The 13,477-nt window shown below is 36.9% G+C and overlaps 1 protein-coding gene across 1 annotated transcript in view; it reads left to right on the plus strand.

Moving 5' to 3' along the window:
- LOC127454383 (brain-specific angiogenesis inhibitor 1-associated protein 2-like) overlaps positions 1-13,477 on the plus strand; it is a 35,213-nt gene that overhangs the window by 9,150 nt on the left and 12,586 nt on the right. The window contains exons 2-5 of the mRNA XM_051721560.1: positions 3,316-3,430; positions 3,641-3,716; positions 9,852-9,938; positions 11,493-11,554. Coding sequence (XP_051577520.1) covers positions 3,383-3,430; positions 3,641-3,716; positions 9,852-9,938; positions 11,493-11,554 — 273 coding nt within the window. The 5' untranslated portion in view covers positions 3,316-3,382. The remainder of the gene's footprint in view (positions 1-3,315; positions 3,431-3,640; positions 3,717-9,851; positions 9,939-11,492; positions 11,555-13,477) is intronic.

Consider the following 13,477-nt stretch of genomic DNA (forward strand, 5'->3'; position numbering starts at 1 on the left):
TCCTCCTCATGGACTGCACCAGATTTGCCAGTTCTTGCTGTGAGATATTACCCCACTCTTCCACCAAGGCACTTGCAAGTTCCTGGACATTTCTGGGGGGAATGGCCCTTGCCCTCACCCTCCGATCCAACAGGTCCCAGACGTGCTCAATGGGATTGAGATCCGGGATCTTCGCTGGCCATGACAGAACACTGACATTCCTGTCTTGCAGGAAATCACACACAGAATGAGCAGTATGGCTGGTGGCATTGTCATGCTGGAGAGTCATGTCAGGATGAGCCTGAAGGAAGGGTACCACATGAGGGAGGAGGATGTCTTCCCTGTAACGCACAGCATTGAGATTGCCTGCAATGACAACAAGCTCAGTCCGATGATGCTGTGACACACTGCCCCAGACCATGACGGACCCTCCACCTCCAAATTAATCCTGCTCCAGAGTACAGGCCTCGGTGTAACGCTCGTTTCTTCAATGATAAACGCGAGTCCAACCATCACCCCTGGTGAGACAAAACCGCGACTCGTCAGTAAAGAGCACTTTTTGCCAGTCCTGTCTGGTCCAGCGAAGATGGGTTTGTGCCCATAGGCGACATAGTTGCCAGTAATGTCTGGTAAGGACCTGCCTTACAACAGGCCTACAAGCCCTCAGTCCAGCCTCTCTCAGCCTATTGCAGACAGTCTGAGCACTGATGGAGGGATTGTGTGTTCTTGGTGAAACTCGGGCAGTTGTTGTTGCCATCCTGTACCTGTCCCGCAGGTGTGATATTCAGATGTACCGATCCTGTGCAGGTGTTGTTACACATGGTCTACCACTGCGAGGATGATCAGCTGTCCTTCCTTTCTCCCTGTAGTGCTGTCTTAGGCGTCTCACAGTACGGACATTGCAGTTTATTGGCCTGGCCACATCTGCAGTCCTCATGCCTCCATGCAGCATGCCAAAGGCATGTTCACGCAGATGAGCAAGGACCCTGGGCATCTTTCTTTTGGTGTTTTTCAGAGTCAGTAGAAAGGTGTCTTTAGTGTCCTAAGTTTTTGTAACTGTGACCTTAATTGCCTACCGTCTGTAAGCTGTTAGTGTCTTAACGACCGTTCCACAGGTGCATGCTCATTAATTGTTTATGGTTCATTGAACAAACATGGAAAACATTGTTTAAACCCGTTACAATAAAGATCTGTAAAGTTGTTTGAATTTTTACAAAATTATCTTTAAAATACAGTGTCCTGAATAAGAGACATTTCTTTTTTACTGAGATTATATTTATTAATATTACAAATACATTTATATTCAGTATCAACTTGATACCGAAGCACTGGTACTTTTTACATCACTACAAGATGATAAAAACATTCAGGGCTTTACACCTCTGGCTGCACCCATGCCCATGCCCAAAACCTTAAACCTAAACCTAACTGATAGTTTCATTAAAAGCAAATGTGAGATGAAAAAGCAATTGTTGAAGCAACCACATCATTTTGTGTTGCTTCTATAACACTTTCGGCTCATGTGTCGTCTCGCACGCTCATTAGGATTCTTACCCTGGTCCGATATCAGTTGTGCTACCATGCAACTTGATCATACTAGAATAAGCTTGTAAATGTAGTTGGTTATGTAATGCAAACATTAAAATGTCATGTACTTTAGTAAAAGTGTTTAGATGTCATAAGATAGCATTGTGTGAGGAACAGGGTGAAAAGTAAGTGTTTATGAACATTTTACTCAGGATTTGTGTGAAAGTGAATAAACGTCATTGTTGTTGTTGCACCTCATTTCACCAGGAAACTGCCACAATACGTACAATGAGCCACTCAAACAAATAATTTTGCAAAAATGTTGTAATAGCAATGTATTTATATGATACCAGGGGCCCTATTTTAAGAGCGCAAGCATTATGCGCAGCGCAATGCTTTAAGTCATAAGCACAAAGTCAATGGGCATGGCCATGAAGTTTTGGTATTTTTGTATATGCATGCATAAGTCTAGGCGCAAGTGGGTTTGGCGAAATCGCCTGTGCAACAGGCAAAATGCTGGACCAAGTGCCATTTAATTCTGAGGTTCTTCTCCAGTTATTCAACCTCTGCATCTTATTATATAGTCCATTCCCTCAAGCACCCATGATTTAAACAAACACTGCACATTAATAAGAAGTTGGTAGTGTAAATGGACTGAATGCAATGAATAAGAAGAATTGAAAATTCCGTTCTTCTGTGCATTAACTGCGTCCTTAATGAATGTCAGGCATATTTCTATGACAGCGACAAGCTACTTTTAAACGCATGAAAAATGTGGTTCTCGTCAGTATTTTTATGTATGCGCCATTAAATTAAGCAATTATTATTAATAATTTGTATCTACTGACACACAAATCTTGGCTAGTATTAACAGTTATTGTATTGATTTTGAAAAATGTTATTCATTTAGTGAAACACGAAAAAATGAAACCAAAAATATTTTTAAATTCAAATTACATTTCAAACGAAACGAGAATGTAATAAAAATAACAAAGTGGTCAGAAAAATCAATTCAAATCCAAACATTTTACTCTCTCCTTCTTCCACCGGCCCCTTTTGCAGACTTAAAAATCTCTCTACGACAACTGGTGGAAAATTACTAGTCAAAATTAAATCATAAATACAATTGTAAATATACAAGAATAATAATATATATAAACATAGTAATAAAAATAATCATAATAATTGAAAAAATAAACCATGACCTCTAGAAAATGTAACACAAATCTCATACTTTTTTGATTCAACAAACGGCTTCAACAGTTATCATCTAGGACATTATTTGATGTTCTGTACTTTCAGAATTTGGACATTAACTTTATTACCACCTGCTGGTGAAATCTCCAAACTGAAAAAGCAGGAACTGAATTTGGACTTTGCGCTGAGTTGAGAGGTGGTATTGAAACGTCTCAGTGCAATGACCAAATTCTTAGGAAAATAGCAAAATTGCGCTTTGCGCCACTTCATTTACATACAATACACCCACAGTTTGCGCACCTACACCCATAGAACGCAAACACTCCCACCCATGCCCACTTGAGCTTTGCACTGGCATGAAAATTGCACTTAGAATTAGCGCTCTCACGAAAATTGGATAAGACGTTGCGCAAAGTCGTTGCACGTTGCGCTGCGCTTTGTGCACTCACGAAAATAGAGCCCCAGGTTGCAATAATTATTGTCTTGTGTATTTCACAGACACTTCTTATATATTACAGTTTAAAAGAAATACATTAATTAAATGAACATAAACAGATCTGTATGCCTTCCACTCATTCTCACTCTGTCTGTCTTATTCTTTTCTTCATATAGTGACTTCCTAAAGTGTAAAAGTGAGGTTTACTTTTGAACTAAAGCTGAAACAGGAGAAAGCAGCACAATGTCACGTTCAGATGAGGTCAACAAGATGACAGAAAATGTCTATAAGGTATGTGTACTTACCTTGCAGAGTGACATCTCATCTAATAGATGCACAGCCATTTTTCTACAATCCTCCTCATTTATCACTCTCAATTAAAAAGCAAAACTGTGCATGTGAGAATTTATCCATCCGTTTATTTTTATCTGTTTTGTTAATATAATTACTAATTAATATGTTAATAGTTATGTCATGATTTACTTTTGATTCTGTGTTCAGGGCATTCTGGACCAGTTTAACCCCAGTCTGAAGATCTTTGTCACTATGGGTAAACACTATGAAAAAGCTTTGACAGGTCAGACATTTTAAGCATTAAAGTGGTATTTTTATTGATCTTTCAAAAAAAAAGAGTTAATTTTATTTAAAAATTTATATATCCTGAGTTTCAGAACGCAAATTGAAAAAAATGGAAACTGTTTCTGATGTCAGAAACCTGACATGACCGACCATATTTAGAAAGGCAATGATTTCTATTCGGTGTTCAAGAATAGATGCCTCATGTTGTTCCAAACCTGTGTGACTTTCTTACTTCTGTGGAACACAAAAGTAAAAATGTTAGTGATTATTCCGGTCCATCTTTTTTAAATACAATGAATTAGCTGAATGACATGAGGGTGAGTAAATTATGACAGAATTTCATTTCTGGGTGAACTATTTCTTTAAATACCAGAAGAAATACCTAGAATGTTTAAATGTGGGAAAGTTCACCAAATCTTATGCTGTTCCTGGCTGTGTGTAGCACCTGCCTCTCTGCATTTTCTTCTTATTTTCTGTCTGATCTTAACAGTTTAAGCAGCACAATACAGCTTTTCAAAACCGTTTTATGAATCTTTGCTTTGCAAAGAGGCTTTTATTGAAGGTGCAGTTAAAAACTATATTTGACCCAACAGCAATCAGCATTTCTAAAAGGCACCGCAGCACAAAACAACCAGTTAAAGGTGCACTCTGTACTTTTTGTGTTTATGTCTTCTTGGACTTACACTGACACCTAGGGGTGTGGATGCAGCATCTTTCAAACACAGTAGTTTTCAGGTACAGATGCCATTGTGGAAATTCAGTGTTCACAATCAACTAGAGTTGGGGTACTCAAGTTTGGACTCGGACTCGAGTCTGAGTCACGAGTCCAATTTTAATGGACTTGAACTTGTTACGGACTCGGATGCATTTTTACTTTGATTTGACTCGGACTCGAGCCTTTGGAACTCTGGAGTCTATGACATTTGTGATACAATGAAAAAAATAAATAAATAACAAATCAGAAATTAATGAACAAATCTACTGTATGTCTGCATGCAGCTTTATTAGCCCCTGAAGTCATAGACATAGCCAGAGTTGTTTCACTGTTTAAGCAAACACATGCACACACACACACACACATACGCATGTGCACAGGCACACTCATCAGTCAACCAATACACTTGAATGTTACTACAGAGACTACTGAATAACCAGGGTTGGGTAGTAACTGAATACATGTAACGGGATTACATATTTAAAATACCAAATATAAGTAACTGAATTCCACTACAGTTACAATTTAAATCATTGGTAATTAGAATACAGTTACATTCAAAAAGTATTTTGATTAATGAAGAGATTACTTTGCATTTTATTGTCATTTGTTTCATTTAATATTTAGTCCTTTCAGATGGAAAACATTTATACATATAAATGATGCAATCCAAAGTGCATTTGAACAGCGGTGAAACACTTTCTTATGATGTGTTACATTCATACGAGCAGACAGAGAAGTACGTTTGAAGTAAGTTTGGAGCAGAAGAAATACAAATAAACCTTGTGTAAATTGTCAGCTTTATGCTAAGCTAAAATGCTATTTCTAGCCATTTTACATGCACGTTACCAGGCACGATCATATTTTTTTAACAAGAAAATTCACGTTGGATCATAATTTCTTTGATATTAGGGCAAAAATTGTATTCTTGATAATAATTATTGTATTGTTTTCCTGTAAAAATATCTAAAAATCCTTAAAACAAAATCAGTTTGATTGATCTTGTTTTAGAAGCAACACTGCATAAGATATTTAGGTTTTTCAGAAAAAGTATTTTTAACGTGTATTTTGTCTCACTGTACTGGCAGAGTTTTTATAGTCAAAACAAGTGAAAAAATCTACCAGTGCTGGAGAAGTAATCCAAAGTATTTAGAATACGTTACTGACCTTGAGTGATCTAACGGAATACATTACAAATGACATTTTACAGCATTTATTCTGTAATCTGTAGTGGAATACATTTCAAAAGTAACCCTCCCAATCCTGTGTATAACATCGACTACCGAGGTGGCTGGCATGACGAAAACATAAAGACGGGTATGTATCCAATCTAATAGAAACTAAACAAGACAGTTTCACACAACACGGGACCTGACAACTGGTAAAATTGCGCGTGGCGTTTGTGCAGCCAAGACGGTGCTTGCATTGCGGATTCATAGTTAAAAACTTAAAATCAAGAACTTCATTGAGTCAAGTCACCCACATCATGTCTCTCACTAAAAACAGCATATCGTAATAAAATACATAAAAATAGTATTAATATTGGATATTAAGTCTTTTTAAGCATAATCTGCACATGTAGGCTTTTATAGTCTGTTGTGGTCCACGCAGTTTTGTCAGCTTGAACTGGTCCATAATAACTTGATGAATTAATTGTGTAACTTTTTAAATAGTCGGGAAAAAAGCACTATTGTTAAAGCAGACAGCAACTCTAAACAGATAAACAGCACCTATTTATTATTGATTGACTGTTTTCAAAGCATTGACGAGCTGCTTAAAATACATTCTTTTACAGCATTTGTCCACCATTCACAACATTCAACCATGCACAAAAAAATGTCAAGATATTTTGGGCAGTGAAATGTTTTGTTTATCATTTAATTATAGACTATAAAATAAATGTATTATTCGATGACAGAGTTGTGTATGAAGCTAAACTTCATACTTATTCTCCATGTTTTTGTGGTTAAAGAAGAGCTCAATGAAATTTTCTTTGGTTGGTATTTAAAGATTTCAGACTGATTGTAGACCAACGCGGCTGCTGCTCAAGCAAATATCAATTATTATTATTTTTGTTTTCTTCTGCGGCAGCTGTTGCGAGACACACATGGATGCATCAGGGATTCAGGTACACGAGCAGCACACAGAACTGCCCTGCATGTCCGTGACGACATGGCCCTAATATTATCAGTGGGCTTTTCCAGTGTTATTGGATGTAGCATTTGCAGTCGAATTGTGAGACGTAGCTTCTCAGCGAGTGCTAATTACTACTGTGTTGACTAATTTGTACAGTATGTATTTTCCCAAATCAGTTGGCAGATAGAGAAAAAAAGATTCAGAAAGAAATCTCAGTACAGACTATTATTTCTTTAGATAGGGATCATTTTAAATACAACTAAATTAAATTGAATTGACAAACTGAAAATGATGTAGAAATAAATTGAAACATAACCTTGGTTATAATGACCAACGCAGCTTTCACTTTCTTTAGTCTATGTTTGAGTGGAGGGGAAAAATCAACAAATAATTGAAATTTCAACAGAACTCAATAAAAAGTGTGTTGAAGGACAGTTTTGTCTTCATACAACTAAAGCATACGCTTTCATTCTGAAACCACTTTGAAATTTGTTCAGCAGGATACTAATCATAAAATGTGTTTTTGTCACTTATATTGACAAATTATCTTTCTTAGTTGTGAAGTTTAAAATAAGCTTAAAATATTGATGTTGAGTTTATGGTTACAATTTTAATTCAGATTCATGAACAGATTCATTCGGACTCGACTCGGACTCGGCCTGTTATGGACTCGGTCTTGAGTCTGACTCAGCCCCTTTTGGACTCGGACTTGACTGTTTAAAGACTCTTACTTGACTCTGACTCGATTAAGGTGGACTCAGACCCAACACTAGAATCAACAATGATTAATTTAATCCAAGAGTGAAGGTGTCAAATAACAGGACGGTTACTGAGATTAAGCGAGTAGTATTCGGCTGGTCATGTGATTTTAACATGGCTGCCCCCATGTGTGGACCCTCTCCATGTAGAATAAAACAGCTTTCATAAGGTTACTGATATGACTGCAGTCTTCATTTTAATGTGAGTGCTCATGATTTATACATGTGTTTCAAAATTACTATTAATTTCTTTAGGAGTTAAACTTTTTTAATGAGGAAAAAATTACTGAGTGCACCTTTAAATAACCGTCAGAGTGAGGGTGGAAAATGGTCATGAAAAAATAAATTGTGACAAATAATGAAAAATAACAAAAACTTAGGGCTGTTGATTTAACATGTTAATTCAGTGCAATAAATTATATAAAAAACAAATCTTAAAGAAAAATTAACGCCGTTACTCAAGCTTGAAATTCCCTTTAATGCAGTAAGGTAAGTAAGGGCAACTCCAGCTCTACAGGCAACGCACAGCATACAGGCAGCAAACCACAATGACGTGTTCTTGCATTCAAACACAGCTGGACGGAGCGCAAATCTGAATGCATGGGTCCCAAGACATTTAACTTGACACAGCATCCTAAAAATGCAACCAAATTTGTAAACCAAAGTGAGATGCTCCAAAAGCGTCCGACACATGTGAACATGGATTCGTCCTTAAAAAAACCCTTATAATTAATCTACCTCTGAAAATTTTAGAAATTAATTTGCAAAATGGACTGCTGTGGATTGTAGGACAATGACAGGCTTATTTTCAATAATATGGGAATAAACTATATATTGCCTTCTAAAGCTACTTTTTGTATTGTCTAATCAATCAAATTGCTTGTCTGCCACAATTACACTGATGAGCCAAAACATTATGACCACCTGCCTAATATGCTGTTGGTCCACCGCGTGCCACCAAAACAGCGCTGACCCGCCAAGGCATGGACTCTACAAGACCCCTGAAAGTGTCCTGTGGTATCTGGCACCAAGACATTAGCAGCAGATCCTTCAAGTCCTTTAAATTGCAAGGTGGAGCTGCCATGGATCGGACTTGTTGGTCCAGCACATCCCATAGATGCTCAATCAGATTGATATCTGGGGTATTTGGAGGCCAGGGCAACACCTTGAACTCTTCATCATGTCCCTCAAACCATTCCCAAACAATGTGTGCAGTGTGGCAAGGTGCATTATCCTGCTGAAAGAGGCCACTGCCATCAGGGAATACCATTGCCATGAAGGGGTGTACCTGGTCTGCAACGATGTTTAGGTAGGTGACACGTGTTAAATTGACATCCACATGAATAGCGGGAAACAGGTTTTCCAGCAGAACATTGCTCAGAGCATCATATTCCCTCCACTAGCTTGTTGTCTTCCCACAATGCATCCTGGTGCCATCACTTCTCCAGGTACACGACGCACATGTACATGGCTGTCCACGTGATGTAAAAGAAAACGGGACTCATCGGACCAGGCGACTTTCTTTCACTACTCCAAGGTCCAGTTCCGATGCTCGCGTGCCCTTTGTAGGCGCTTTTGATGGTTTACAGGGATCATCATGGGCACTCTGACCGGTCCGTGGCTACGCAGCCATAGCAGGATGTGATGCACTGTGTGTTGTGACACATTCCTCCTGTAACCATCATTAACATTTTTTGTGCCAAATTAGACCTTCTGTCGATTCGGACCAGACGGGATAGCCTCCGTTGCCCTCAAGCATCAATGAGCCTTGGGCGCACAACACCCTGTCGCCGGTTTGTGGTTTGTCCCTCCTCAGATCACTGTTGGTAGGTACCCGCCACTGCTGACTGGCAGCACCCCACAAGCCTTGCTGTTTCAGAGATGCTCTGACCCAGTTGTCTGGCCATAACAATTTGGCCCTTGTCAAAGTCGCTCAGGTCTTTACTCTTCCCATTTCTCCTACATTCAGCATGATGACTACGAGAACTGGTTGTTTGCTTACCATCTAATCTACCCAGATCATTACATGTGGCCTTGTTAGAAGATGATCAACATTATTCGCTTCACCTGTGAGAGGTCATAATGTTTTGGCTCATCAGTGTATTTAATGTATAATAATATATTTCAGTTATCTAAACTTTTATTCAATGTATTATATTTATAATTATTTAAACATAAGTATTTAGAATTATTTAATCATGATATATTGAATTATTTGTATTTGTTGGCCTTTCTCAGCAAATATTGATTCGTGATTAATAGCAATTAATTTGATTAATTAATTGGCATATCATGTAATTAAATTGATTACAAATTTTATAAAATGGATTGGCGGCCCTACTAAATATAATAAGTAGGCCTCAGGGAAAATTTCAAATGATCAGAATTGGATAATATGACACCATTGGTGGACTTTTATGTATGTTCATCAACAACAATGATGTATTTTGTAGTGCACAAACTGCCCTAACATGCCCACTTCTCTCTCTCATCCCTCTCTCTCTCTTTTTCATCTGCTCCACAGGGGTGACAGTAGCAGCTAAGGGATACTTTGATGCACTGGTCAAACTAGGAGAGCTGGCCAGTGACAGCCAGGGCTCAAAGGAGCTGGGTAAGAGAGTGATGTGTCAGTGCCGGAAATGAAAGTGTAAAAGCAAGTGACTACAGCAGAAGAAAATGAAGATGCAAGCCTGAACAAATAAAATGTAGATGAAGAAACTGAGGGAACGCAAGAGAGGGGAAAAGAGAGAGAGGCCTTTGTTGAAAGATTAACAACACCACATGATCTCATTGTACGGCTGAAAACAGCGGGGGTGGACAAGAGAGAGGGAGGGAGAGAGGGCAGAGAAGGAGAAGGAGAGATGCCAAACTCCACACACACAGTTGCTCAGTAGGGGATAAAGACAGCCAACATCCACTGCTCAGCCCAGTGGAACCACAAACAAAACTTTCATAATCAGTTAAACTCAAGAATGAGCAGACAAAGACATGGTTATCACATCTGCTAAATGAATATACATTGTTGTCTTTAACTCTGCTCTGACAATAGGAGCAGGTTTTCTTGTTTGTTTTTGTTTTTTTTTCACAAAGTACTATAAATCTACCTGTCTTTTGGTACTGTATGAGAAACATGTGTGCCAACAGTAATAGCACCATTACAAATATTTACATTGAGAAACAGTAGATCACAATTTTTTTCTTTCTTTTTTCTACTGAATTTTACATTATTATGTTGGCTTGACAAAGAGTAAAATACTCTATAGTCTACAGACATGGTTTATGGTTTTCCAAAATCCATTAAAGGGATAGTTCACCCAAAAATGAAAATTCTCTCATCATTTACTCACCCTCATGACATCCCAGATGTGTATGACTTTCTTTCTTCTGCTGAATTCAAATTAATATTTTTAGAAGAATATCTCAGCTCTGTTGGTCCATACAATAAAAATAAAAAATAAAAAAAAGGATTTAAATATTGATCTGTTTCTCACCCATATCTATCATATTGCTTCTGAAGACATGGATTTAACTACTGGAGTCTTATGGATACTTTTATGCTGCCTTTATGTTATTTTGGGTGCTTCAAAGTTCTGGCCACCATTCACTTGCATTGTATGGACCTACAGAGCTGAGATATTATTCAAAAAAACGTTTGTGTTCAGCAGTAGAAAGAAAGTCATACACATCAGTAAATGATGAGAGAATTTTTATTTTTGGATGAACTATCCCTTTAACTTACAGAAAAATGATAAATTATAATTTGTTCTAGAGCTTTTAAGCTACAAGTTTGGTGTTCCACCAAAGACCTTCAGAGTTTGATGACCAGGCTTGCGGTTTTCACACAGTGGACAATCAAAACTCTGAAAAAAAAACCCCATTGACTTACATTGACGGAATCCATCCATCCATCATATTAGGGTTAGGGTTTAACATTTTTAAAACTGATTAAACTTTCAGACAAGGGTTTGTGAAACCAACATCAAAGGTTGTCTACTTACTGTTTCATTTTCTTTATAATATCACACTATTTTTCTCACAGAGTATAAATGGGTTTTATACATGAACATATGAACCGTTTCATTTATATATGAAACTTTTTTACATTTAAAAGTTTGAAAACCCCTGCACTAGGTCATAATAATAAAAGCCATTCTTAATGTTTCAGGTGACACGTTATTCCAGATGGCGGAGGTTCATCGGCAGATCCAGGTCCAACTCGAGGATGTGGTGAGTATAGGAAAATACATTTTTATGTATGAAAGAAAATATGCATGACATTGTCATTAATGACACTTTATGTTACATCCTATTTTCATAAATACAGTATGTAAGCATTATATTTTGACATTATATTATATATGCATTATATTTTTATGTTAAGTTACATTACATTTTTATCAACATTCAGAACAAGTCATTACTAAGGCAAAACCTCAATGTGCCAGTTGGATAACTTCTAATAGCTATTCAGTTTTGGTGCTAAATACAACAAATTACAATAAGTACTAAAAGAAAATCATAAAGTGCCAATAGGAATATAGGTACTGTGAATGTCTCAATTTCAATTTAAGTGAAGTATGTGAGATTTAATCAATTTAGTAAATTAGTCTGAAGTAATTAATTAACATTATCAGTGTCTCCATAATCACTCTGTTTGTCTGGTTGAATCCTGTGTCGTGTGTCTATTTTTCCAGGGGGAACTAATTCGTATTTGTATGTAAAGTGTACAAGTTTGGAAGTTTTGGCACTGAAACTTCTAAAACGCAAACACTATTCCAGTTTGAACAGAGGTGTAAAGTGCTTAATTATACTTCATTACTGTACTTAAGTATTCATTTATTTGTACTTGTGTGAAATTTAAACTGAATATTTGTAATTTTATTTAATTAAATTTCAAAATAACAAATAGTATTTCTTACTCCTTACAATTGTATTTAGACTTGAAAAGTACTTGTAAAATGTTTGCAGATCATTTCTGTCATCTTACTGGATGAACCAATCGAATTGCGCTCTTGCGCAAATTAATTTAAATTTAATTTATTCCACCAATGAAATCCATTTAACAAACAATGTAATTAGCCACAACATTCTCTCTCACAATCTCGTCTCTCTTGATTTCTTTCTAGCTAGAAAAATTTACTTTTTTAATACTTACAGGAATTACAATTTAATGTGAATACTTTTTTACTTTCACTCAAGTATGTTTTTGGCTAGATACTTGGACATTTTTTAATTGAGTGTAATTTTCACTCAATATCCATACTTTCACTTAAGTAATTTCTGAGTACTTTTTACACTCCTGAGTATGAACAAGTTTTGAGACAATATAAGAGTACAAAATCTGTAGTTTTTTCAGATTTTAAGGATACTGTGTCAAGTTAAACATAGTTTGAAACTTTGAAAAACACGTCTCGAGACCCCTGATATTTCAGAATTGTGCTCCGTCTAGCTGTGTTTATACACAAGAACGCGTCCTCATCCTGTGCTGTTTGCCATCAGTATTGTGGTATGTTGTCTGTACAGCTGGAGTTGCGCTTACTGCCCCCTGCTTAAATCGGTGGTACTTCAAGCTTGAATTGCTCCATGGTAGGAATATTCCTTATTATGGTCCAGGGGCATGATTACTTGCATTAATAATTGTAACATGTTATTTTTTTAATATTTTATTATATTATTACATTAATTAACGTGTTAAATCGACATCCCAAATCATAATATAAAAGGGTTGTTTTAGATGCTATCAATATAGATATTGTTGATATTGTGCATTTCAGTGTCTATCCAAATGTGCAAAATGTTAAAGGTGCACTCAGTAATTTTTTCCTCATTAAAAAAGTTGAACTCCTAAAGACATGAATTGTAATTTTGCAATATATGTAGGAAATCATGACCACTCACATCAAAATGAAGACTCCAGTCATATCAGTAACCTTATAAAAGCTGTTTTATTCTACATGGAGAGGGTCCGCACATGGGGGCAGCCATGTTAGAATCACATGACCAGCCGAATACTACTCGCTTAATCTCAGTAACCGTCCTGTAATTTGACACCTTCACTCACTGATTAAAGTAATCATAGCTAGGCATCAGTGTATTACTCCCTGCTAATTCAGAGTCTGGGGGATGGAGCTTTAAATTCCCTCAAAAGAT

Source organism: Myxocyprinus asiaticus, chromosome 16 (genome assembly GCF_019703515.2).
Source record: "Myxocyprinus asiaticus isolate MX2 ecotype Aquarium Trade chromosome 16, UBuf_Myxa_2, whole genome shotgun sequence".
Classification (NCBI taxonomy): Eukaryota; Metazoa; Chordata; class Actinopteri; order Cypriniformes; family Catostomidae; genus Myxocyprinus; species Myxocyprinus asiaticus.